The 24614-nt window shown below is 36.1% G+C and overlaps 1 protein-coding gene across 1 annotated transcript in view; it reads left to right on the top strand.

Moving 5' to 3' along the window:
* The window catches only part of Cntn3 (contactin 3), a 401246-nt gene that overhangs the window by 321675 nt on the left and 54957 nt on the right, over positions 1 to 24614 (top strand). Inside the window, exons 12-13 of the mRNA XM_052174442.1 lie at positions 602 to 729; positions 3631 to 3806. Of these exons, the coding sequence (XP_052030402.1) occupies positions 602 to 729; positions 3631 to 3806 (304 nt within the window). The remainder of the gene's footprint in view (positions 1 to 601; positions 730 to 3630; positions 3807 to 24614) is intronic.

Genomic DNA, 24614 nt, shown 5'->3' with positions numbered 1-24614 from the left:
ATTTAGGGTTGGTGAAGATCCTTTCCCAGTCTGTTGGTTCGTTGACGTTTTGTCCTTTTGATGGTGTCCTTTGCCTTACAGAAACTTTGTAGTTTTATGAGGTCCCATTTGTCAATTCTTGATCTTAGAGCATAAGCTATTGGTGTTCTATTCAGGAACTTTTCCTCTGTGCCCATGTCCTTCAAAGTCTTCCCCAGTTTCTTTTCGATTAGTTTCAGTGTGTCAGGTTTTATTCTTGTTTTATATATACTGTTTTAAAGTTAAGGTAAATTGTCATATAAGTAATATTTCATAATTATTTACTAAAACATTCCTATAATTAGATGTGAGAGAGCAATGCATTAAATTTAGGATAAATAAAAACATCAAGTAAAATTCTAATTGGTAGAGTATCTTTTTCTTGTGTTAACTCTGTGTGTATGTGCATTTGTGTGTTTATGTAAATCTCTTAATTTTTTTCAATTCACAGAAACTAGTGACTGGTGGACTATATTACTACTCTAAATTACTACTTTAAGCAGTGCATTCTGAAAAAAATATACCAATTATATTCAAAGAGTGACTATTGCACATCCATTGTTCTGATTTCTGTTTACTCTAGGATTTCATTTTTAAATGATGGAGGACTCAAAATTGTGAATGTGACTAAGGCTGATGCTGGAACCTACACCTGCACAGCAGAAAACCAGTTTGGGAAAGCAAATGGCACAACCCACTTGGTTGTGACAGGTGTGTGCTTTTCTTAGAGTTTGCTTTACTCCAATGTATTTCCATGTATACAATGTAAAATGTATTTCATTAGAGAAAATTGTAAACACCTATGCACTAGTAGGTAGCACTACATATACTAGGTTGCAGGAAAGTAAGGGAGAAAATGGGTGGAGAGGTATAAGAGGAGATTGACAAGAGGAAGTGTGTATGGATTTGATCAACTTTCATTATATTAATGTTGGCATTCCCAAACAATACTTATTTAAAAGTACAGACATTGTATATACGTTTCTTCCACTACATAGTACATTGTAAAGTCAGAACTCATGTTGGTTTAAATGCTAGCAAGTGATACCTAAATGTTTATTTGCCACAGCACAGGACACATGGCTAGCCACAGTGGCTACTCTGCTGGCATTCTGAACCATAAAAAACCCAAATGTAATATACTGTGATTGCCTTTTCTTTATGCTGTTCTGTTAGAGCTGTGAGTACTCATGTTTCATTAAACTTGGTCTCTTCTATAGAAGTTCATGAAATAACCTTTGATGTTAATGAGATTTGCTTAAAGTTTGAGATATATTTGTTCTTTCATCCTTTCAAGAAAAAATGAACATTTTATGAGATAGGTACTTGGGTTATGTCCATGAGACATCAGTAAAGATACTACCCTGTGTTCCTTATATCCTACCACAGGAAGGAGCACAATGGGAGGTAAAAAGATCTCAGAGATTATTAAAACGGAAAAATTGCAAATGACTTTAAAAGTAGATAAGAATGAGGGAATATGGTAAGTTAAAAAGGAAACAAGTTATCCCCAATTGGCCTGGATGGAACATGAGGCACAGAATTCAGGGGAATGAAAGTGGTAGAAGATTGCTTAGGGATAGTTGAACAGACAGTGCAGACTTTTAAAGACTTCAGCTTTCAGTCAGATTTGAAAAAAAGAAGCCAATGTACTGTTTTGGCATAGAAATTGGAGCTCAGCTGTATATTTTTCAAACTACTGCTCTGTTGAGAAGAAACTGAAAGAAGAATTACAAGAGCCCAGAAGAGATCAGAAGATTCGCCATGTAGGCAGCAGGAGGAGTCAGGGACCAGTAGCAACCAAAGGTGTGCTTCTGCAGGAGTCTACAGGCTAGTGTCAGGCACTTCATATATCGGGCATAGATTAAGCAGAGAAATGCTGTCAAATTGGATGGGAGGTTCCTAAAGAGAAAAAAAATCCAGAGTGGCTTCAAGTTGGAGAGTAAAGGAAAGGCTCATAAAGTACTACTTAGCATGCATGAGACTCTAAGATTTGACCCCTACACTGAAAGAAGAAAATAAAGAAATGGAGAGGAAGAAAGGAATGGGAAGGTGAGAGAAAGAAGGAAGGAAGGAACTATACAGTGTTTGATTAAACAGCAGAATGAATATCTGTCAATATCATTGTATTACCATAAACTATATCTGGCCTGCTTCAGAAGAGACAGAGGATATGACATAAGTCTGGCCATGGTGAACATCAGGTACTTATTAGGCTTACTCAATGGAGCAGACTAAACATTATCAAAACCTCAGTGAATTTCAAGGGTACAAGTTGATGTATTTATATTGGTACTCTCTAGTGAGATAGCTCTACTTTCTTCATTCAGAAATTAAAGCTTCCAGACATTGTCTGGTAATGCTTCAAATTGCAGTTCCTGAACCCTACATGCATATACCTCTTATTTACATTTTATCAGTCAAACCATATGACTATGACTGATTTCCCCCTGTTCAGAACTGAATTCTACTATGTGCTCTGAAAGAAGTCATGATAAAGCAACAAAGTTTAGAAGCTGCGTAGGTCATGAAATATGAGAGTTTAAATATGATAGAGAGAGACTGAGGAGAAGATACTAACTCAGCAGTTGTTTATACTAAGATTGGTACTTGTAATCATGAGATGAATACCATTTATTTGTACAATTAATATGTTAATGAGATACATTTAAAAAAGACACAGCTCAACCCATTTTACATTAAAAAATTTAGGAACCAAAGATGACTTGTAACGAGAGGTGAGGGGAAAGCTGAGATCTTTGCACAGTATGAAGGGACTAAGAGGATATGAAATGAAAGATACCATGTAAAGTAGATGGAAGGCAAATGGGAAGTCAGGGCATTAAAGACCAAAATCTTACTACTGGATATTACAACACAACGTTTTTGGGGGGGACCCTGATGGGGCTGAGTCAAATGAGGGAACAAAGCCTGGCTATACTGGTTTATCCTGAGATAATTTATGCTCTATATGCAGACAGTTCTTTGATGAGTTTTGTTGTCCCATGTTATAAGGATGTAGGAAACAGTGGGAAGGTGGGGTCGAGATAAGTTGAATTCCTTATCAATGGAAGAAATACTATGGCGATACAGGACCATATGTAGGTGGACATTGGCATTGAAGGAAATCATCCATAAGCCAGTGTCTTGTCATAATGATCCTCCCGTGGCATGTTTCCCAAGTCTGTATAAAAAGGAAGGTTTGAGCTTACTTAGATTTGGGTGTGAATACATTTGCTATGTGTTGGAGGTTCATGATAACATGCAATTTTGTTATATCTCACAAAACTGTGAAACTAATGTGAATTGATTTTGTCATTAATATAACATGTTTGTTAGTGAGCTTCACTTATGGATTTATATCTCCTACAGACACATATTCCTTAATTATCCCAAGATAAATTTTATGAGGCTAGTAAAATTTAATTTAGTTTTATATCAGTATGATACTTTGATCTTAAAGGCATTTAATCACAGAGGTGTATTGTACACATGCCTACTCAACCATCCACATTCTAACGCATATATACAATCTAACTATGAAAAATTGTTTTCATCAACATTAAAATTTTGTTTACTAATAATTTGTTATTACAAATTTCTTGCCAATAGAACCAACAAGAATAATTTTGGCACCTTCCAACATGGATGTTGCTGTTGGTGAGAGCGTCATTTTACCCTGTCAGGTTCAACATGACCCCCTATTAGATATAATGTTTGCCTGGTATTTCAATGGAGCTCTTACGGACTTTAAGAAAGATGGATCTCACTTTGAGAAGGTTGGTGGGGTAAGTTATTTTACTTTTCTCATATCCTTTGTATTATAGGTGCCTGTGCCTCTTGAAAACATCTGGCACACAAACAATACAGCAAAATGCTTGTCAAGTTGCTAGGTATGTTTTCTAGATTCTAGTCAGGTCTAATTTTATTTTTGTTAACCACTAATAATTAAGAACATTTCCTTCAACCTGTAAGTCCAATGAAAATTGGTTAATGTTCCTTTTATATTAACTGTTATTCTGCATAACATTGTTGTGGTTTCATATTTGAACAGGCAATTTGTGATACAGTGGAAGGTTGCTTTGGATTACCAAGAAATTTATCTAGATGCTGTGGTAGGTAATAGTAGGCAATTTTTGCTGTTTCACTGGACATTAGCTATAAGATTCTTCAGTTCCTAAGCATACGAACTCTGGATTTGAAAAGCATAATATGTTTCTCTGTAATAAGTCACTGGGAGAATTTGTAGTGGAGTTTCAAGGCTTGAGCTGATCTATTTGTCTTTATAGTGTAAATGCTCTCAGATGTCCTCTTCCTTCCTGTCTCATTTGTAATAGGTCCATGGTAGAAAGATTATACATTTCAAGTAAATAGTTGAAGAATGTCTAAGAAATGGGTTCATACTATACATGTCCTTTTGAGTCTGAATAACCTCAATCAGGATGACATTTTCTAGTTTGATCCATTTCCCTGTGAAATTCATGATGTGCTTTGTTAATGAACAGCATTTTCTGTATCCATTTTTCAGTTAGAGACATCTAAGGTATTCTCAGTTTTCTGGCTATTACAAATAAAGCTGCTATGAACATAGTTGTGCAAGAGATACTTGTAGAATGGTAGAGCATCTTTTGGATATATGCCCAGGAGTGGTATAGTTGGATGAGGTTCAGCTATTCCCAATCTTCTGAGAAATCCCTAAATAGATTTTCCAGAGTGGTTATACAAGTTTGAATTCCCACCAGCACTGGAAGAGTATTTTCACAACTTCACCACTACAGGGGGGAGAGGGAGGGTTGATATGGGGTTGTAAAGTGAATAAATAAATTTAATTAAAAATGAGAGAAATGGGTTCATAGTGAAATACCAAGGCTAACCAAAGCCTTCATAGAGGTGTGGATGTCTATGAGCCCCATCAAGCAAGGCCAGCCTGGTTGTTGATTTGCACATTGATCCTGGAGATAGTCATTCTGTTTCAGGAGATTTCAAATCCAAGTATTGAGTTTATAGACTTACAGTGTTAGACATCAATAAAGCAGACCACCACACAATGGCCAACTCAGTATATTTATTTGACAAAGGTTTCTTACTAAATATATGCATATGTACATGTATATATATATATATATATATATATATATATATATATACATATATATCATGTTTCAGTGTTATATGCTACTTCAAGTAATGTTATTTGTGGCTAATCTCTATCCTCCTAAAGGATATGTTCAAATGCTAGAGTTCAGAACTTTAGAACATAACCTTATTTGGAAACAGGACTTTTGTGTAAATGGTGATTAAATTAAGATGAACTCACTCTAAAGTAAATGGGCTTTATTTCCTATAAATGATCTTATGGAAATAATGCAGTTTGGGCAGAGACACACAAAGAAGAAAAAATCATGGAAAGACAGCAAAGGAAGAGTCAATGCTATGTGATAGTAGAGACAACTGTGTCCCCACAAAGACATGGGTGACTGGAATACACAGGAGATGGAAGAGTTCAGAAGACAACAACTCTAAGGATTCAGAAGGGAACATGGCCCTACCTGTGTCTTCATTGCAGAATTGGAGCTCACAGAAACATGGAGACAACATATGTCTGTGTCATAAGACACTGATGATTTTTGCTTTGTTGATGTTGTTATGACAACCTGAAGAAACTAAAGCATATATAAGAAAAATAATTAATGTGATATTCGATAACAAGCCACAAGTAAGAATAGATTGACCACCATTCCTGTTTTCTATCATCTGGCTTTATTTAGTTTAAGAAGAACTAGTTTGCAATTGTTATCCTTGTTTTAGGCTTTGAAAATGTTTTCAGTTACTTCAAGCACTCAGTATTCCTCTCACCATGGCTTGGAATGCCCACTTGAAAATTATCTCTCCTACATTTCATAACAACAGGTAAAACACACACAAACATTTTTAAATTAGCTCCCTCCATTCTGAATACCTAATCGTACTGCCTAAGGTTGTAAAGAGGCTTGAAAAGAATAAATACCTCCAGTTCCTTTCCTAATGACCAATTATTCAGTTTAGAAAAGAATTCTCTACACATTCTCCTGGTTTATATTCTTAAATGAAGAATTCAATTTCAAGCATTAGTAACCTCTGCCATGTCACAAACTATCTGGTCATAATCTGTTGTAATATTTTATTTAATAGAAGACTCTCTTTGTTAGTTAATGCTGAATAAGTATGCATTGAGACACTCCAAAGAAGTTTGATGGAAATGTGCAGAAATGCTCAAAGGATCAACTGGATAGCTTTTACTTGTGTAAGAAGACCTCAGAGTTAAGAACATATGAGTTGATAATGTAATTTAACTCTTCTGATTGACACATCACAGAAGGATTGAAGAGAAGACATGGAGTCATCTCTGTGAAGAGTCAAGTGTCTGAAACATGAAAGTTCATGTGTTAATGTCATTCTTTATCAAGTCTGTTCCTTCCATAACATGAAAGTTCATGGTCTATGAATATTTTTTATTGACTTGTACTGTTAATAGCTTAATAGTCTCACATTGGTATAAAACAGTAAGCCATATGAAATGGCATTGCCCTTAAGCACAAGCAATTAAGTAAATTGGTTTTCTGTTTAATGGGAAGGGAATTACATAACACCCCCTGCCCTCTGATTTTGTATTCATTGCAGCATACACAATTCCTAGACTGTAGATACATTCATTACAAGAATTGCCTAGGAAGGTTTATATTCTATGCATATTGTTAATAATGGGGGACATAGTTTAAGTTACAGAAAAAAATGACTCATATTTTTGAACAAACTAATTCAGCTAGTTGCTTTGGGCACTACACTAAGTATCTGGTACTAGGTATTTATTTAAAAATAACATCCAGACAAAGTTTATAATGTCAATAAGTTCCATCTCTGTTATTGTAGGTTTGAATACTAAACCAAAGGATTCTACACTAGCAATCACAGCCTTCTGTATTATGAGAATGAAACTCTTAGAAAACTTATTGAACAAAGTATCAAAAAACATTATAACAAAAGAAAGGCTGGATCTGAATATATGCTTCAGCCTGTGCCCATGGCAAAAACAAAAGTCACATCATCTAATAAGCAGTGGGAGCTTTCCCTTAAGTCCAGTGTGCCACACAAAAACATCTTTATATGCAATGTGAGCTATGAATGGATTAGATTATGTTCCATTACACAGGAGACCTGGGCTGTTTCCGTTTATTCTGTGACACTCATGGGTAAATGGATCACTTATTTTTCTGTTCCTTCACTGTGATCTCTTCACATCAAATTTTAGTATTTGTTGTGTCCTCTCTCCTTCCACGAGATCTAGAAAGCATTAGTTTCTCCCCGAGAATTGTTTTCTCCTTTACAAGACATAGCAAGAAAGCTTACTATGTCATTGGGTACCTGCAGATAAAAATGTATGTGCCCACACATAATCACTTTTGTTTCATGTGTGGAGAGTTTGAAGAGACACAGTCTATCAGCATATGTGTGGAGTAGCGTTCTATCAATTTTATATTTAACTCAAAAGATTTCATTCCATGCATGCACCCAGAAAATGTGACTTAACTCTCTATCCCAGTGATACCCCAAGTATGTCTTTCCTTACTTTTAAGTACATGTCATCTTCTACCCATCAGTAGGCCAAAGGCAAAGATAAGCAAAAGAATACTGCTGTAAGTTCTCTGATGAGTGGACCTAGCTATTTAAGGCTCATTGTAGGGATTTTCTAGTATATATTTGGTTTGCCTAAAAAGTGATATTTTGGACTTAAGATATATGATGAGGGCATGCTACAAATAGAACCTTTTAAAACTAGACACAGAAGGTGCTCACTGTAAGATGTTTCAATAATTATAATATATAGGCATTTTTCGATAAACCTTTATGTGATGCAGGTTCTTAGGAAGGATGGCTAGAAATCAAACAGCACAGTTTCACAAACGTTTTCTTGAATTGTGATAAATTAGAATGTGTGTGGATAAAAGTCACTTGAAGCAGGAAGGAAACCAGTGACAACCAATCTGCCATTCATTTCACTGGCCCACTCCAGTGTTATTTATTCCCCATGGTCTGCAAAATCACTGTGCTGCAGCAGCTACATATGAGATTAAGCCTTGATCTATTCTCCTGCTTTCAGTAGTAGATAAGCTTGTATTCCAGCATGACCTTTTCTGTGAGATAATATATCATGGTCTTTAGGCTTAATTAACTTTATTGAATTATTTGAGTATGAAAATAAGGTCTTGGAAGCAGTGATTATTTCCATTGTAAAACTAGATTTGTAAATATATGAGAATCTTTAATACCAATCTATGGTTAAACCTTGATTCTACACATTATTCAATATAACACTCTGGGGTTTGGAACATACAGGCCTTAAACTGTCTTAAGTTTTATGTATCATCCAGATTCAAAGAATTAGCTTACTTGGAAGCATCATTCAGAGAATGAGACCAGAGTAGAAATCTACCAGAGGAATGGTTCTAGTTGTCAGATGAATACTCCCTGACACAGTTCTGTCCCTAAGGCTCTTTTGGGTTAGAAAGTTAGTACTTCTTAAAATGATAGGTCATGTACATGAAACTCTTGATGTTAATGTATTTCTGTAACTCAGCTATTATTCATCAGCTATGGCAGATTTTCACCTACTCCGTATAATGCAACTGGTATCAATACTATCTTTTAAGTAAATCATTTACCAAGATTAACAGTCAAAATCCATCTTCTAGCTCTTCAATCCACAAGAAGAAGGGAAAGCCAAGGAATGAGTAGTGCATTGTGTTGAATTAAAGCCCTTAAAACAACTGTGTCTCAATAAAAACCCATCATCTAATGTTATGAAAGCCTTTACTCCACCCATCCCAAGACTCGTCATTAAAGAAGAGGAGGCAGAAAGATTTTAAGAATGGGGTAGTGAATGACTACAAGGAAAAGGTGTTTTCTAGACACAGCAGACAGATAGCATATGAATTTAAGAGGCTGTGATGGCATGCATAAGACTTGTGCCGCTTTATGACAGACAAAATCCCAGTGAGGAGAGGGGAACTGTGCATGAAGTGCCACCCCACACCCAGAAGCTGTTGGCAAGTCAGTTTTCTGTAATAGTGGATGCTCTGGTAAGATGACCATGCTCGGCACAATGAGACTATCTACCTAAGAATATATGGACAGCACAAATTAGACTTTATAGGTGACAGAGAGGGGAGAGAGGGAGTTGGATAGATAAAAATGGGGTGTGGCATGGGAAAGAGCTAGGGAAGGACTGAAAATGATTAAAACTTTGTATATGAAATTATCAAGAAAATAGTAAAAATATTGTGAAGGAAAATGTAGAAGTATTTAGTAGAATATTATAAAAGGGGAAAATAACAAAAGGAAAATGTCAAGAAAAGAATATTTCAGAGGAAATTTTGTCAACATACATTAAAATTGTAACAATAGTCATTAGCATCTGAGATGCTGAGTATCAAGTGGATCCTTGGAACTTGAGACTGTCTGTCTTAGTAGTTGATGTATTCCCAAAGAGGCTTTTTAATACCAGAGAGGACAACAACCCAATATTTATCTGTTTGATGAGGCTGAATAACAGCTTGAGATTGAAATCCTAGAAGGCTCACTGAGAGTGTGTGGTTCTTAGTCAGTGCTGGAGCCTAGAAACATGGGTTTTGATGTCTGTAATCAGGAACAGCAGGAATAAGGGAAGTCATTTTGGAAACACATGACAAAAATTCTTGACAAAAGCAATGACAAAAGCAGGGGGAGAGAAGATTCATTTTGGCTCAGAAATCAGGGTTATAGTTTATCACTATAGGGAGGTCACAGCAACAAAAGCTTGACACAACTGTTCACATCATAACTGTAATTAGAACATACAGCAATCTGTGTGCATGCTCATGGTCAGCTCAACAGTCCCTCCCTCCTCATTTACACACAAAGAATAATGCAACCCATAGTCCCTGAATATTCTTATGTCATTGTAATAAATATATCCCCCACAGGCATGGTCACAAGACAACCTAATTTAGTCAGTTTTCATCAAGACTTTGTCAGTGAGGCTAGAGGTTATCAAGCTAACAAAGCCTACCACTATATATCTGTAGACCATTTTCATATCCTTCAGAATGGTTTCTCATTTCCTGTCTCCAAGGTTTTGTCTTGTCAACAATGTCATGTATTTGTCCTTGAGTTGTGTCTTTTCCTTTTTAAATTAGAATCAATCACTTACTAATTATACATTTAAGGTAACTTTATGTCTTATCATGGTTTCATGGTTCGTTTCTTTGTAACATCAATATAATATACCACCCTCCATATGTAACTAGCTACTTATCCACTCTTATTCTAAACCATATCTTGATTGCTTCATTGTTTTTGCATTTATGAATAAACTTGCTATAAACATCTATCAGCAGGTACTTGTGTAAACATAAGTTTTTAGTTTATCTGGGTAAATACCAAGAAGTAAATTGGCCCCATCTGATCATGAGACTATTTACATTTCAGAGACTTTCTAAATGCCTAAGTGTAGACCAAGGTCATCTACTTCCTCTCTTATTATACTAATGCAGAGTAGTCTTAGTATTCTGAATAGGCATGTGTTGTCCTTTGTTTTTTTTAAATTCAAAATCCCATAATAACATACAATGTTGAACCTATTTGACATGTTCATTTCCTGTGGCTTGTATATTTTCTTGAATAAGTTGCTCTTTGTTCATTTTATGACTTGGTGGCTTCTTTCCTCTTTATGGAGTTGTAAGAGCTGTTTTGTATGTTCTGTATTGAAGGGTATCAGTAGCTCTGGAAGGTATTCTCTAAGTCTGTGTTGTAACTTTTCATCCTCTTGTTATGTTTCCGATAACAATTATTCCCATTGATCAAATTCTTATCAACCTTTAGTTACATAGTGCTTCTGCAACTGTTCCCATAAAGCCTTTGCTATGTCCTGGGTCATCTAGAAATTATCTTATGTGATCTTCTGTAAGTTAGATATTTTTTCCTTCTAGGGCCATGATCCATTTTTAGTTAATTTTCCTGCAAGCATAAGGACTGCATGTGAATTCATTTTCTTTCCAGTGAATATCCAGTTTTATCCATATGATAAAAGGCTACCTTTGGTCCATTTTACTTCATTTCCTTTTTTGTTAGATGCTGGGTGACTATTCTGTGGTTATTTCTGGACTCTATTCTGTTCTATTGATCTTTTTGTCTGTTCTTTCACCACTTACCACCTACTCTTGATTTCTAAAGCTTTAGAATAAATCTTAGGGTTGTAGGATATCAGTGATCCAGATTTTGTTCTAAAAACTGAGTTGGCTTTTGGGGGTTCATTTCGGGGGTACATAACTTTAAGAACATATTGTTGCCCACAAAATAACATCCTAGGCTTTTCATTTACAATTGATATGGAATAAGTTAAAATTGTTGAGTTTCATTGTACTGAATGTAAGCTATGTCTCCATTTGTTATGGTCTTCAACCTCTTCCACCAGAGTTTGAAGTTATTCTTCATAGCACTTGTGAGTTTGTTGTTACAACTAAGCCTAAGTAATTCAGTATTTTGGATGCAGACAGAAATAGTAAAGTATGTTGTTTCAAATATCATTTGTACTTTGCTAGTACAAAAGAAGTAAATAACCTTCTCTCTGTCACTTAAAAGTTCTGGGAGATTATTATTGATTCTTTCAGATTATACATAATATATAGGTGACATGTATATAATATGTAGATTACTGTCTTATCTGTGACATAAGATTCTATTTCCTCCTTGCCATTTGATGTATCTTTTATTGTTTTTGCCTTACTTTAGCTTGATTTCTAGTGGTATATTGAAATACAGTCATTGATTCAATGACACAGATGTAATGGTGGAATCAATTTTTAATATGTTTAAGATATTTAAGATATTATTATATTTAATATTTTGGCATCTATATTTGTAAAATATGGCTACACAGTTTTCTTATAGTGCCTTTGTCTGGCTTGTATAAACCTAACATCATAATTTGGAAATATTTCCTTTACTTTTAACTTGTGGGAACATTTTGAAGAAATGTCATTTCTTAGTATTAAATGTTACACAGAATTCACCTTTGAACACATCTCATTCTGTTCTTTTTGTCATATTCATATTTACCAATTCAATAATTTTATTTGATATAAGCTTATTTTGATTGTTTCTTTCCTCTTGCATAAAACTGACAAGTTTTGTCTTTCAAAAAATAGGTCCTTTCCTCCTAGGTTATTGGATTTATGGGTAGAGAGTTAAAGTTTTCCTTCATTATTAACTGTCCCTAGATGTTTTAGTGATGCCCTCTTTTTGATCTGGAACTACCCGTGTTTGTTGGTTTTCCTTTGTCTTGTTATCCTGGTTGGAGGCATATTGATAGTATGGACCTTTTCAAAGAACTGGCTTTTAGTTTTGTTGGGTTTTTTCCATTGATCTCCTATTTTCAATTTTACTGGGTTTTTCTCTGATATTTGTTTTTTGTATTCTGCTTGCTTTAGATTTAATTTGCTCTCAATATCTCATTTTCTAAAGTGGAATAATAAATGATTGATTTTTAGATACTTGCTTTCAAATAATCATGCTAATTACTATGAATTTCCCCTAAGCACAGTCCTTCCCACAACCCAAAAATTTTTATATGTTTTACTTTCTTTTCATAAATTTTTCAAAATATTTTCATAATTTTGGTTATATTTCTTACTTGTGTTATGTAGATATATCATGTAATCACAATCATTTTGAGGAAAAGTTTCCATCTTTCTGGTTTTGATTTTTCAGGTTCATTCTACTATAGTCTCAGAGCAGAGATTGTGTGATTACTATACATTTAATTTTTCTTAATTTTAGTTACCATCTTTGAGTGTATGTACACTTGTAGGTATACATGTACTACAGCACATATGTGTAGACCTGAAGATTCATTGGTGGGGTCATTTCTTTCCTTCCAGTATCAAATTGGTTCTACATATCAAGATTAGGCAACCAGACTTGAATAACAAGGAACTTTCTCTTGTGAGACACTTTGCCAGCCCCCTATGCTTTAAAATTTGTAAGATATGTTTTATGGCTCAGAATAGGTTCTGTCTTGGTGAATTTTAACACTTGTGAGGAGAATGTATTGTATTATATGCTATTGTACGATTAAGTGCTAAAAAGATACCATTAAATTCATTGAACTGATGATGCTGTTTAATTCAGCTCTGTCCTTTGTCAATTCGTACTTGCTCCCTATGCATTTATGATGAAGAAATATTAGAGCCTGCTAATATAACTGACATATCTAATTTTTTCTGACAGGTCTATCAGATTTTGATATATATTGAATATTCTTTTCTTAAGCACATAAACATTAAGGATGATTGTTTCTGCTTGGGAAATTGACATTTCCTCACTAGTTAGTAGGCTATTTAAAACTTGCAGCCTCCCCAGTAACTTCCTGAATGTTTAACTACAATGGGCCCCCACATATTTTTGTCACCTCTTTTAATAACAAGTAGGTATATCACTCAGTATCCTTGGAGGTTATATTGTATGTAAGTTTGAAGGTATAATGAGTTCCTCATAGGCAATGTATACCTTTGCATGCATTCTTGATTTTTTTCCTGTCTTTTAGCTAATGTCTCTTATGTTGTTAATAAACAAAGAGATACCTGGTAGAGTTAAATTAACATCTACATTATTTCTACTAGTTTCTATTTGATTATTTGATCATATTTCCCTTATGCAGTTTATCTACCTCTAGTTATTTCAATGAAGTATTTTCATGATTTCACTTACGTCACTTCTTAGACTATTGTTAAATGAAAATCAGTAAACTTTCTAAAACATCTTTAATAAATTACTTCCCAAGGTATTGATATAAGGAAAGTAGTTTCAGAGGACTATTATGTTTCAGAGGCAGAGTTCTTCTGAGAGACTCTCCAGCCCAATCCACATTGTCAGGTACAATCTCGGAGCTAGATGCCAGAGCTTTTAACTTTCAGCCAATTGAGAAATGAATTTCTTTTCCTTTTTTTCAACTTAAATTCTCAATTTACTTGATTTTCTATTTTTATTAAACTAATAAAGTATATTCTAAAATATGCAACTCAGTATTGATATTTTTGAATCATCAAAATAATTTATAATAGTTAAATAACTCTTAAATATATGTAATGACCACTCAACCCATTTATAAAAATCTATTTGGAACATTAAATATGATAAAAGTATAAAAAAAAAACTCTTATCAAGTCCTCTATGAAAGGAAATTGTAACAAGTTCCTGATTAGACAGAAACCATTTCATCTCCAAGGGAGACTTTGCAGTGTTACTATGGCTTCATAGAATGAATTGGGTAGTCTTCCTTCTGTTTCTATTTTGTGGAATAGTTTGAAGAGTATTGGTATTAGGTTTTCTTTGAAGGTCTGATAGAATTTTGCACTAAATCCATCTGTTCCTGGGATTTTGTTGATTGGGAGACTTTTAATCACTGCTTCTATTTCTTTAGAGGTTGGAGGACTGTTTAGATTGTTTATCTGATCCTGATTTAATTTAGATATTTGCTATCTATCAGGACAATTGTCCATTTCATCAAGATTTTCCAGTTTTGTTGAATATAGGCTTTTGCAGAAGTATCTGATGATTTTTTTGAATTTCCACAGTTTCCATTGTTCTATCTCCCTTTTCATTCTGATTTTGTTAGTTTGGATGCTGTGTGCCTCCTGGTTAGTCTGGGTTCATCTATCTTGTTAATTTTCTTAAAGAGCCAGATCCTTTGTATGGTTCTTTTTGTTTCTACTTGGTTGATTTCAGCTCTGAGTTTGATTATTTCCTGCCATCTACTTCTCTTGGGTGTATTAGCTCTTTTTTTTTCAGAGCTTTCAGGTGTGCTCTCTCCTGTGTCTTTTGTAGGCACTCAGAGCTGAGTTTTCCTCTTAGCACTGCTTTCATTGTGTCTCATAAGTTTGGATGTATTGTGCCTTCATTTTCATTAAATTCTAAAATGTCTTTAATTTCTTTATTTATCTATTCCTTGACCAATTATCATGGAATAGGGCATTGTTCAGCTTCCATGTGTATGTGGGACTTCTGTTGTTTTTGTTGCTATTGAAGATCAGATTATTCCATTGTGATCTGATAGGATGCATGGGATTATTTCAATCTTCTTCTTTCTGTTGAGGCCTATTATGTGACCAATTATATGGACAATTTTGGAGAAGGTAGGTACCGTGAGGTGCTGAGAAGAAGGTATATTATTTTGTTTTAGGTTGGAAAATTCTAGAGATATCTGTTAAAACCAATTGATTCTTAACTTCTGTTAGTTTTAATGTGTCTCTGTATAATTTTTGTGTTTCCATGATATATTCATTGATGAGAGTAGGGTGTTGAATTTTCCCACTATTATTGTGTGAGGTACAATATGTGCTTTGAGTTTTAGTAAAGTTTCCTTTATGAATGTGGATGCCCTTGCATTTGGAGCATAGATGTTCAGAATTGAAAGTTCTTGGTAGATTTTTACTTTGGTGAGTATGAAGTGACCTTCCTTATTCTTTTTGATAACTTTCGGTTGAAAGAAGATTTGATTCGGTATTAGAATGGCTACTCCAGCTTGTTTCTTGGGATCATTTGCTTGGAAAATTGTTTACCAGGCCTTTATTCTGAGGTAATGTTTGTCTTTGATACTGAAGTACATTTTCTGTATCCAGCAAAATGCTAGGTCCTGTTTAGGTATCCAGTCTCTTTTTATGTCTTTTTATTGGTAGAATTGAGTTAATCAATGTTAAGAGATATTAAGGAATAGTAATTGTTGCTTTCTGTTATTTTTGATGTTATTTTAGTGTTTGTGTGGCTATCCTCTTTTGGGTTTGTTGAAAGATTACTTTCTTGATTTTTCTAGGGTATAGTTTCCCTCCTTGTGTTGACATTTTCCATCTATTATCCTTTGTAATGCTGGATTTGAGGAAAGATAATGTGTAAATTTGTTTTTATCATGGAATATCTTGGTTTCTACATCTATGGTAATGAAGAGTGTTGCTGTTTATAGTAACCTGGGCTGGCATTTGTGTTCTCTTAGAGTCTGTATGAGATCAGCCCAGGATCTTTTAGCTTTCATAGTCTCTGTTGAGAAGTCTAGTGTAATTCTGATAGGTATGCCTTTATGTTACTTGACATTTTTCCCTTCTTTGTTTTGTGCATTTGGTATTTTGACTATTATGTGACAGAATGAATTTTTTTTCCGGTCCAATCTATTTGGAGTTTTATAGGCCTCTTGTTTATTTATGAGCATCTCTTTCTTTTAGTTGGAGAAGTTTTCTACTATAGTTTTATTGAAGATATTTACTGGTACTTTAAGTTGGGAATATTCACTCTCTTCTACATCTATTATATTTAGGTTTGGTTTTCTCATCATGTCCTGGATATCCTGAAAGTTTTCGGTTAGGAGCTTGTTGCATTTGGTGTTTTCTTTGTTATGTCAATGTTTTCTATGGTATTTCTGTCCCTATGATTCTCTATCTTTTGTATTCTTTTGGTGATGCTTGCATCTATGACTCCTGATCTCATTCCTAGGTTGTTCTATCTCCAGGGTTGTCTCCATTTGTGATTTCTTTATTGTTTCTAATTGCATTTTTAGATCCTGGAAGGTCTGTTCAATTCCTTCTCCTATGTGGTTGTGTTTTCATGTAATTCTTTAAGGGATGTTTGTGTTTCCTCTTTAAGGATTTCTAGCTGTTAACTTGTGTTTTCCTATATTACTTTAAGGGAATCCTTCTTGAAGTCCCATATCATCATTATGAGATGTGATTTTATATCAAAGTCTTGCTTTTCTGGTATGTTGGAGTATCTAGGGCTCACTATTGTGAGAGAACTGGTTTCTGATGATGCCAAGTAGCCTTGATTTTTGTTACTTATGTTCTTGTCCTTGCCTCTCACCATCTGGTCATCTCTGGTGTTATATGGTCTTGCTGTCTCTGACTGTGGCTTCTCCCTCCTGCAAGCCCATGTGTTAGTACTCCTGGGAGATCAGTTCTCTCTGGGAGGAATTTAGGTACGGAAAACTGTGGCACAGGATCAGTTCTGGGTGCAGACAGAAACCAGAAGGATCCTGTCCCAGGCTGCTCCTCAGTTCCTCTGTCCTAAAGTCTCTGGGCGAGTCCCTCAGAGCAGAAGTGGTGGTCTTACTTGTGCTCTCAGGTGTGTCCATACTCCTGGAAGGCTAGTTATCTTCAGACAGTATTTGGGTATGGAGCACTGTGGCATAGGACCAGCTATGGGTACAGATGGAAACTGGAAGGCTTACTTCATTTCTTAGGAGAAATGCCACGTAGTCCACAGTACACATGTGTGGGTCACAGGACAACTTGCTTCTACTATATCTATGTTGGATCACACACAGATCTTTAGACTACCTAGCAAGTACCAACTCTCTAGCTGTCCCCAAATTTCTATTGTTTATAAACTCCCCAGATCATAGTATCCTGTTGTCACAGTCCAACAACCACAACCTGTCATTTATATAGGGCTTTTCCCCCATTTTAAGTGGTTTTCCTTCATTTGTACTATGTATTTGTTACTAATCCAGGCCAATTTCAGACTAATTCAAGGTCCTTTCAAGTATATTCCATAGTAGGGTTTATAATAAAATAGTCTTTTAGAGTAATTTACAACACAGGCCTCATAATAGAATGAAGGACCTTATCATAAAGAGCCTTGTATTTTTCCCTTTAGTTTCAAGTTTTATTGCCATTCGGATCACTTGGTCATTAACACGCAAGCATATTTCAGTACACATGCTGCCACACACACAATTTTACTCATGGCTCAAAGCATTATTTCTGTGGGAAAAAAAGAAGTGAGGGCAGTAGCAAGGCCCGCATAGGAGAAACACTGGCAGGCAAATCCTACATAGGGGGATAGGGAATCACTGCCTAGGCCTGCGCACTGCACCGTGATGGCACCCAAGTACCTGTAGAGAAGGAGACTGCCTGGTTAGCAGGGAGGGAGGTCAGTGCTCAGAAGATGGTGCTGTTCTGGCATGGGCCTCCCAGACACCTGTTGAGGAAGCTTGACTGAGGCCTGCTCCATGTTCTTACAAGGTGGGTTTTAATAAGAAGAAACAGTTCATAGTTGCAATGCTGTATTATAGAAAAGTAGGAAGAGAAAAGGAGACAGAGAAATAAAGAGAAAAGAGAAGATAGAGGGATGAGAGATGGTTGTGACCACATGGAAAGAGGGGAAAGAATGGAAAGAGTGGGACAGAGAGGGCAGAAAGAGATAAGAGAGGACAGAGAAAGATAGAGGGCAGAGAGAGCGAGAAAGGGCAAGAAAGGAGGGGCAAGAAGCCTTCTTCTAGTAGGGTGGGTTACATGGCAACAGCTAGGTAACTGTGGAGTGGGGAAAGCCTGGCTATAGCCAGATGACTGTAGGGGTGGAGACCAGCCAGAATGCTAGTGGCCTGGGATGTGGCCATACATGACTAATGGCCACAGGATTATGGAGTTGAGGAGTCAGCAGTCTGAGAGCATGGCTCAGAGGTTCTGTCCCTTGTAAAATGTTCTACTGGGTCTCTGGAGTGAACCTAGCTCAACCAGTCTACCGACTGGTCCCTGGTTAATGGATATATAAGGTCCCACATATATTCATTAACTTGAATAAATAATAATTGTTTAATCAGTTATAAATAACAAATTTTCTTTCATTTTTCATTTCTTGTGTATATAAGTACATGTGTTTTTGTATGTTGATGGACACACACACACACATATATATATATGTATGTATGTATGTATTTATGTATGTATGTATAGTGTAAGTACCTACTTGGAGATGGTTATCTAAGACTGATGTTAAGAACTTTTCTCAATAACTCTTTCGCCTTATTGAAGTAGGGTTTCTCAGTCAAACCTAGGGCTCCAATATGGCTAATCTTGTTAGGTAACAATGTTCAGAAGCTCTTGTCTCTACTTCCCAAAGTTGTTGCTATAGGCAAGCACTATGCCTGATCTACATTTTTAATATTTATTTATTATTGCATTGTGTGTGTGAGTGTGTGTGTATGTGTGTGTGTGTGTGTGTGTGTGTGTGTGTGTGTGAGAGAGAGAGAGAGAGAGAGAGAGAGAGAGAGAGAGAGAGAGAGAGAGAACTTAGGTCCTAAGTTCTAATACACCTCCCTATCCCCTGATCTCCATTCTAATGGGCATTACAGTTATATAGCCATTTTGTTTGAAGATAAACTCTGTAACTCTTGGACCATCTTCCCGGTCCTACGAAAGCCAACTTCTCCATTTAATCTTTACCCCCATGCCATTGCTGCTCTTCTTTTCTCTGTAAATTCAGGCTTCTATCCTAAGCACACTTTTCTCCTCTCTAAAAGATTTTGGCTTTCACTATTTTTACTCTGGCATGAGGAATTGTATTTACTCCTCCTTTTGCAAAAAGCTTTCCACAGCAACAGATTTTGAGAATGGTAGATCCTGCTGCTGCTATTTTTATTTTGTGGCAGTGGTGGTTTTATCTCCATCTTTAATATACTTGGTGCTTGCTGTTCTGGTTTCTAAGAAGCAGATGTAATTCTTACCCACTTCTCTATGAGGAAGGAGCATATCTCTCTTCTCCCTAGCTTCTTGCAGGATTATTTTCATCAGTTTTCTGAAGATTCATATATCATCCATAAATGTGCTTTCAGTCAAGTTTTATTTTGTCTTTTGCATTTTCCCTGCAAGGCGTCACTCTTGAGTCTTGCACCATGTTGACTGATATGCATGAGAAAGAATTTGTAGTTACTACTGTTTCAAGACTTTTCTTTCTCATGTCTCTTCTTTCTGCCACTTCTGTTCCACATCTGTGACACCTCTTGTTCTTATATCATAGTTCTTAAAAAAATCACTCTTGCTTTATTCTAGTTCATTTAAACTTTTGTGTGTCTGTGTGTGTGTCTGTGTGTGAGAGTGTGTACGTGTGTGTGTTTGTGTGCGTGTGCCTATTAATACATGTACCTGTACTGAAGCATGTGAAAACTAGAGGATAATAAAATGTGTTTGCTCTATCACTCTGGGCCTTTTCTCCTTAGAACAAAAACTCACACCAACCTAGACTTGCAATTTTTTTCTTGGTTGGCCATCCAACAAAACTCAGGGATCAGTCTTCCTCTACCTTCCTACATATCCTGGTAAGGGAGTTCAGGCATATTCAGCCAAGCAAATCTTTTTTGCTTTTGGTACTGGAAATTCTATTGTGGGTTCCCATGTATGCATAATGATCAATGTTAATAACTGAGTTGTTTCTCTATACTTTTTTTAAGTTTTTTTTTTAATTCTTATGAACTTAAGCTTATATATTCCCTCCTGAGTTTCATCATTCTCTAATGAGCCCATAAGAAAGTCATTCTTCATTTCCGCTACAGCATTTGAGCTCTGTAACATTTTTGTTTAATTAATTCATGCATTCATGCATGTTTATTTCTATCATTTGAATCTTCAGCATATTAATCGTGGTTTTGATAGTACTCGTCTGATAATTGTAACTCTTTTTCTATATGCAATTTTTCAGTCTCCTCAGGCTGTAATTCTACCTTGGAGTATGCCACATAAGTTATTATTGAAGATGAAAGTGTTAAATTGACAATAGAGATAGTAATAAGCATTTAATCATATAGCTGTAATATTTAGGGGTTCAATAGTGTTCCACAGTTCTATCCCTGGAGTGTAGGCATTACTTCTTTTTCTCAACATTTTCTTCCCATTACTTGGGTCTAGAAGTCTGTCGAGGAGTAGAGCTGGCATTTCACTTCCTCAAGTTGACTGGAATCTGATAAACCAGGACATTAGGCTGATAGAACAGCTGCTCCTGAAACCAGCCACTCTTAGGGACAAACCAGAACTCTGATATTATCCCTTGTCCTGGCTCTTTACAGATATTTAACAAGATATATAATTTTTTTGATAGTGACTGGGAGGGCTCCTGAAAGAAAAACTAAGTTTGTTGAAGGTTATGTCTAACCTGTCTCCTAAAATGCCCCACATTCACCTGAGTTGGCAGCTCTGAACACCTAGCAACATGTCAGTTACAGTTCAGAGTTTTTCCACATGAAGTTGGTTTCCTTGGTGATTTCGGCTGTGGGTTTGTACTCTGGCAGGAATAAATCTCTACATCAGTGTGTTGCCCTCTCAGCTTGCCCTGTGACCTCATTTACCTGCTGCATCTAAGAAAGTTGTTATTTTTTGAAGTTTCTTCAGCTTTTTCACTTGTTAAGATAAAGTAGCAGCTTCTATGCTCCTTAAGTGGAAGAAACAGAAATAAGAGGTTTGAGTAAAGGGCTCGCCTTTCAATACACATGTCACTTTCTCATCTGAGTTGTATTGATCACATTGTGTTAGATCTTTTTCTTTCTTTTTCATTTTTAAAAACCTTTTATTGGTTCTTTGTGATTTTCACATCATGAACTTCAGTCTCACTCATCTCCCCATCCCTTTGTTCTGTCCTCCAACCTTTCAACCTCCAGAAAAGAAAAGAAAAATTAAAAACAGAATTAATAATAATTTTAAAAATCTCATCATGGAAGCTGCAGTGTGTCACACAGTGTATTCTTTTTTCTGTGTGTCTTTACTTGCAAATGTTCATTGCAATGATTCATTCACTTGTTTTGAAGCCTCTGGCTTCTGCTACACCATCAACACTGGATCCTAACCCAGATTCCTTTCAGATATCAAGTTATTGCCCTGTGTCATAGAGATCCTGCTGCTTTGGATCTGTGGGACCAATGCCTTTGAAGGCTCCAGCAGTTCATATGGTAGATATTGTGGTGGGCTAGGCTCAAATGGGAGCTGAGTTGGTCAGCCCGAGGCCTCCCCTGCACCCACACTACCAGCGTGAGCTCTCCATCACTGCCCTGCCTTAGTCAATAATATAGCTAGCAAGGGGTTATTCTCCTGCTCTCATGCCCTCTTGGCTGGCTCCCCCATGCGCATGCCGCCAGGGCTAGCTCTTCTGTGCCAAGCTGAGGTGTAGCCACAAGGAATAGGGCCATCTCAGCCAGTGAGGGGTGGGTCCAGCTCTGAATAGTACTTGGATATCAGCATGGAACTAGGCAGCAGCCCAGTCTGGGGAGTTGCTTTTGTGGCAAACATAGGCCCTGCATTTCAACACAGAGCCCTGCTGCTGCATGACCATGGATCCAAAAATGGCCCTCAGCAGCACCATGGGCCAGGATATCAACATGAACTCGGGTGACAGGGCATGCTACTCACACAGGCCGTCCTCTCTACCCTCAACTCTCCAGATCTCTCCCATCTCTCCATCACATGATTGCACATCCAGTGGTTCCCACTGTGGTCGGGCTATGAGACAGGTAGGCCTCTGTGTGGCTTCTTATTAACAGTAACAGCAACAGATAAAGGAACTAATGATAGGTCATTTGGGATGACCTGAGCATTTGGACTAGATGTGGAAATTCTAAGGAAATAATAATGGAAAGCACTATGGTCTTATAGTCCTTCCTGTTGGATCATTTTTAAGTAAGTCTATTGATAGTCACATTAATGCCAAGCCTGGTCTTTTTTTTTATTTTATATATAACTTTGAGATCAAAATTCTGTGCTTCTGAAGTAGCAGGGTGATTGTGGAAATAACCCGAGATTGTACTGAAAATTATCTGATGTCCCTAGGATCACCTCTCCTAGAAGTGGGTATCATCTTTTTCTTCTGTATGAACCCTTGTAAGTCCTTTCTCTGGACTGAACACATAATACAGACATAAAAGACAGGTCCAGGATTTTGGCTGTTTTTTAAAACTTATTTTAGTTACTTGGCACAGTCAACTTAGAACAGCCTGGAAGGATGAATATTGGTGAATAAATATCATCTAATCATAATCATTCTACTTTGCAGCTCTTCTTGAAAGAAAAAAACCCAAAGATATGGCAATGAATATGAAAGTCCTTTCTAAGGTACTTGCAGGTCAACTTCCCCAAACACTAGCAATGTGTGTTGTATAGAAGGCAGCTTAATTGATGGGGCAAGCATGTTTTCCAGAAATGGCAGCAACAATGTCCCTTACCCAATATGGGTGTTTGAAGAATGTTATTGTTACATATCTCTCCCCAATGTTAAAGTCTACCAAGAAAGTTCCCTGAAAATGTTGACTGTGGTGACCACCATGAATAAGGACCATTCGTGTGATACTGTAAAGAGTCTGAGTTTAGTTAATAAATATGTTCCATCTGCACAATGGCTCTAATAATTCAGCAGCTGTAATATTATGAAGCCAAAGCAAATTGTTCCAAGGTTCACCCAGGCTTTCTGCTCCCTGGTCCTGATATACTCTAGAAGAGCCACTCCAACTTGCCAACCATGCGAATGAGCCTCTCAGCTCCTAATCAAGCCAGGCGTGCTAAGGAGATGTTCCACTGTGATGACTTCACTGTCTTAACTGTTGTCCCCTGAGCAGAATAAATGATTCTTCTTTAAGCCAGAAACTAATTTCTGGATTTATTTGCTATGTGGCCATAGTTTCTGGGTGTAAAAGGAAGCAACAGATGTTTAGCACATTTGGTCACCTCTCGGCTGGGCTTTCTATGTATAGGGATACATAGAAATACTGTTCTACAAGGGACAGCTCTGTGCATGGTATACTTTAGACATATCAAGAGAAAGACAAAAACAATTTATTTGATCCATGTATTATGTGGTTCCTCAAGGTAAGCTATTTTGACTTAGAATACTTCCATTCCAAAAAATAAATGTCTCATCAATCAGGGTCATCCTTAGAATAATACAGGTTGGTGTACAGTATGCTTTTCTAATTTTGTTCTTACGAACGTATCTCCTGATTGATTTATCTCAATAAATTTCATTGAACAATGTCAATATCATCAAGCCATGATGGGAGTTTAATGTTAAGAAGTCACCCTTGTGCTTGGCTCTTAGTGTCTCACCCACAAATACCGTTTACCTTGCTGATGAAAAATATGAATAGCAATGCTTCTAACAGTTTAAGATTTCACTAGGGTACAAATGAGCTTAACACTTATTTCACACATTCTATAATTAGAGTTGTTTAAGTTTGCAGTGTAAAATTAAGTTAAATGTCAGTGTAGAATTAAGTATAAAGTTTAAACTTTTAGAGTTGAGAGGGACCTGAACAGTTATCTCAAGTTTTGTATTTCCACAAACAAAAAGTTTTGGATATATAAAATCTGAGGAGGTTTAACAATGTTGACTTTCACTGATTTTTAGGGCCATGTGGGTTGTCCCTTCTTTCCAGTTCAGTCTAATGTAATGTTCTGGGATTCAGCCTGAACACCTCTGACAGTTTTTAAAAGATTCTTCAAGTGCATTTATAGAACAAGCAGAATTGAAAATTAATTAATATAAGTGGAGAAAAATGAAGCAATAACAATTTAATAATAATATAATAACAATTATATATTATACATATAAGATATATAATATATATGACATATAATATACAATAACAATAATATAATAGCAATAACTAAACAGAATATCAGCAATTATCTGAAACTTCGACCATTAACTAAATGATAGCATCAATAATATCACATAGAAAAAAGGAACTATCTCAATTTCTATTTTATTTCAACTATTTAGTTTAA

This window comes from Apodemus sylvaticus, chromosome 2, assembly GCF_947179515.1.
Source record: "Apodemus sylvaticus chromosome 2, mApoSyl1.1, whole genome shotgun sequence".
Taxonomy (NCBI): Eukaryota; Metazoa; Chordata; class Mammalia; order Rodentia; family Muridae; genus Apodemus; species Apodemus sylvaticus.
Note: the sequence above shows the minus strand (reverse complement) of the source record. Positions and strands in the feature narration are given on the sequence as shown.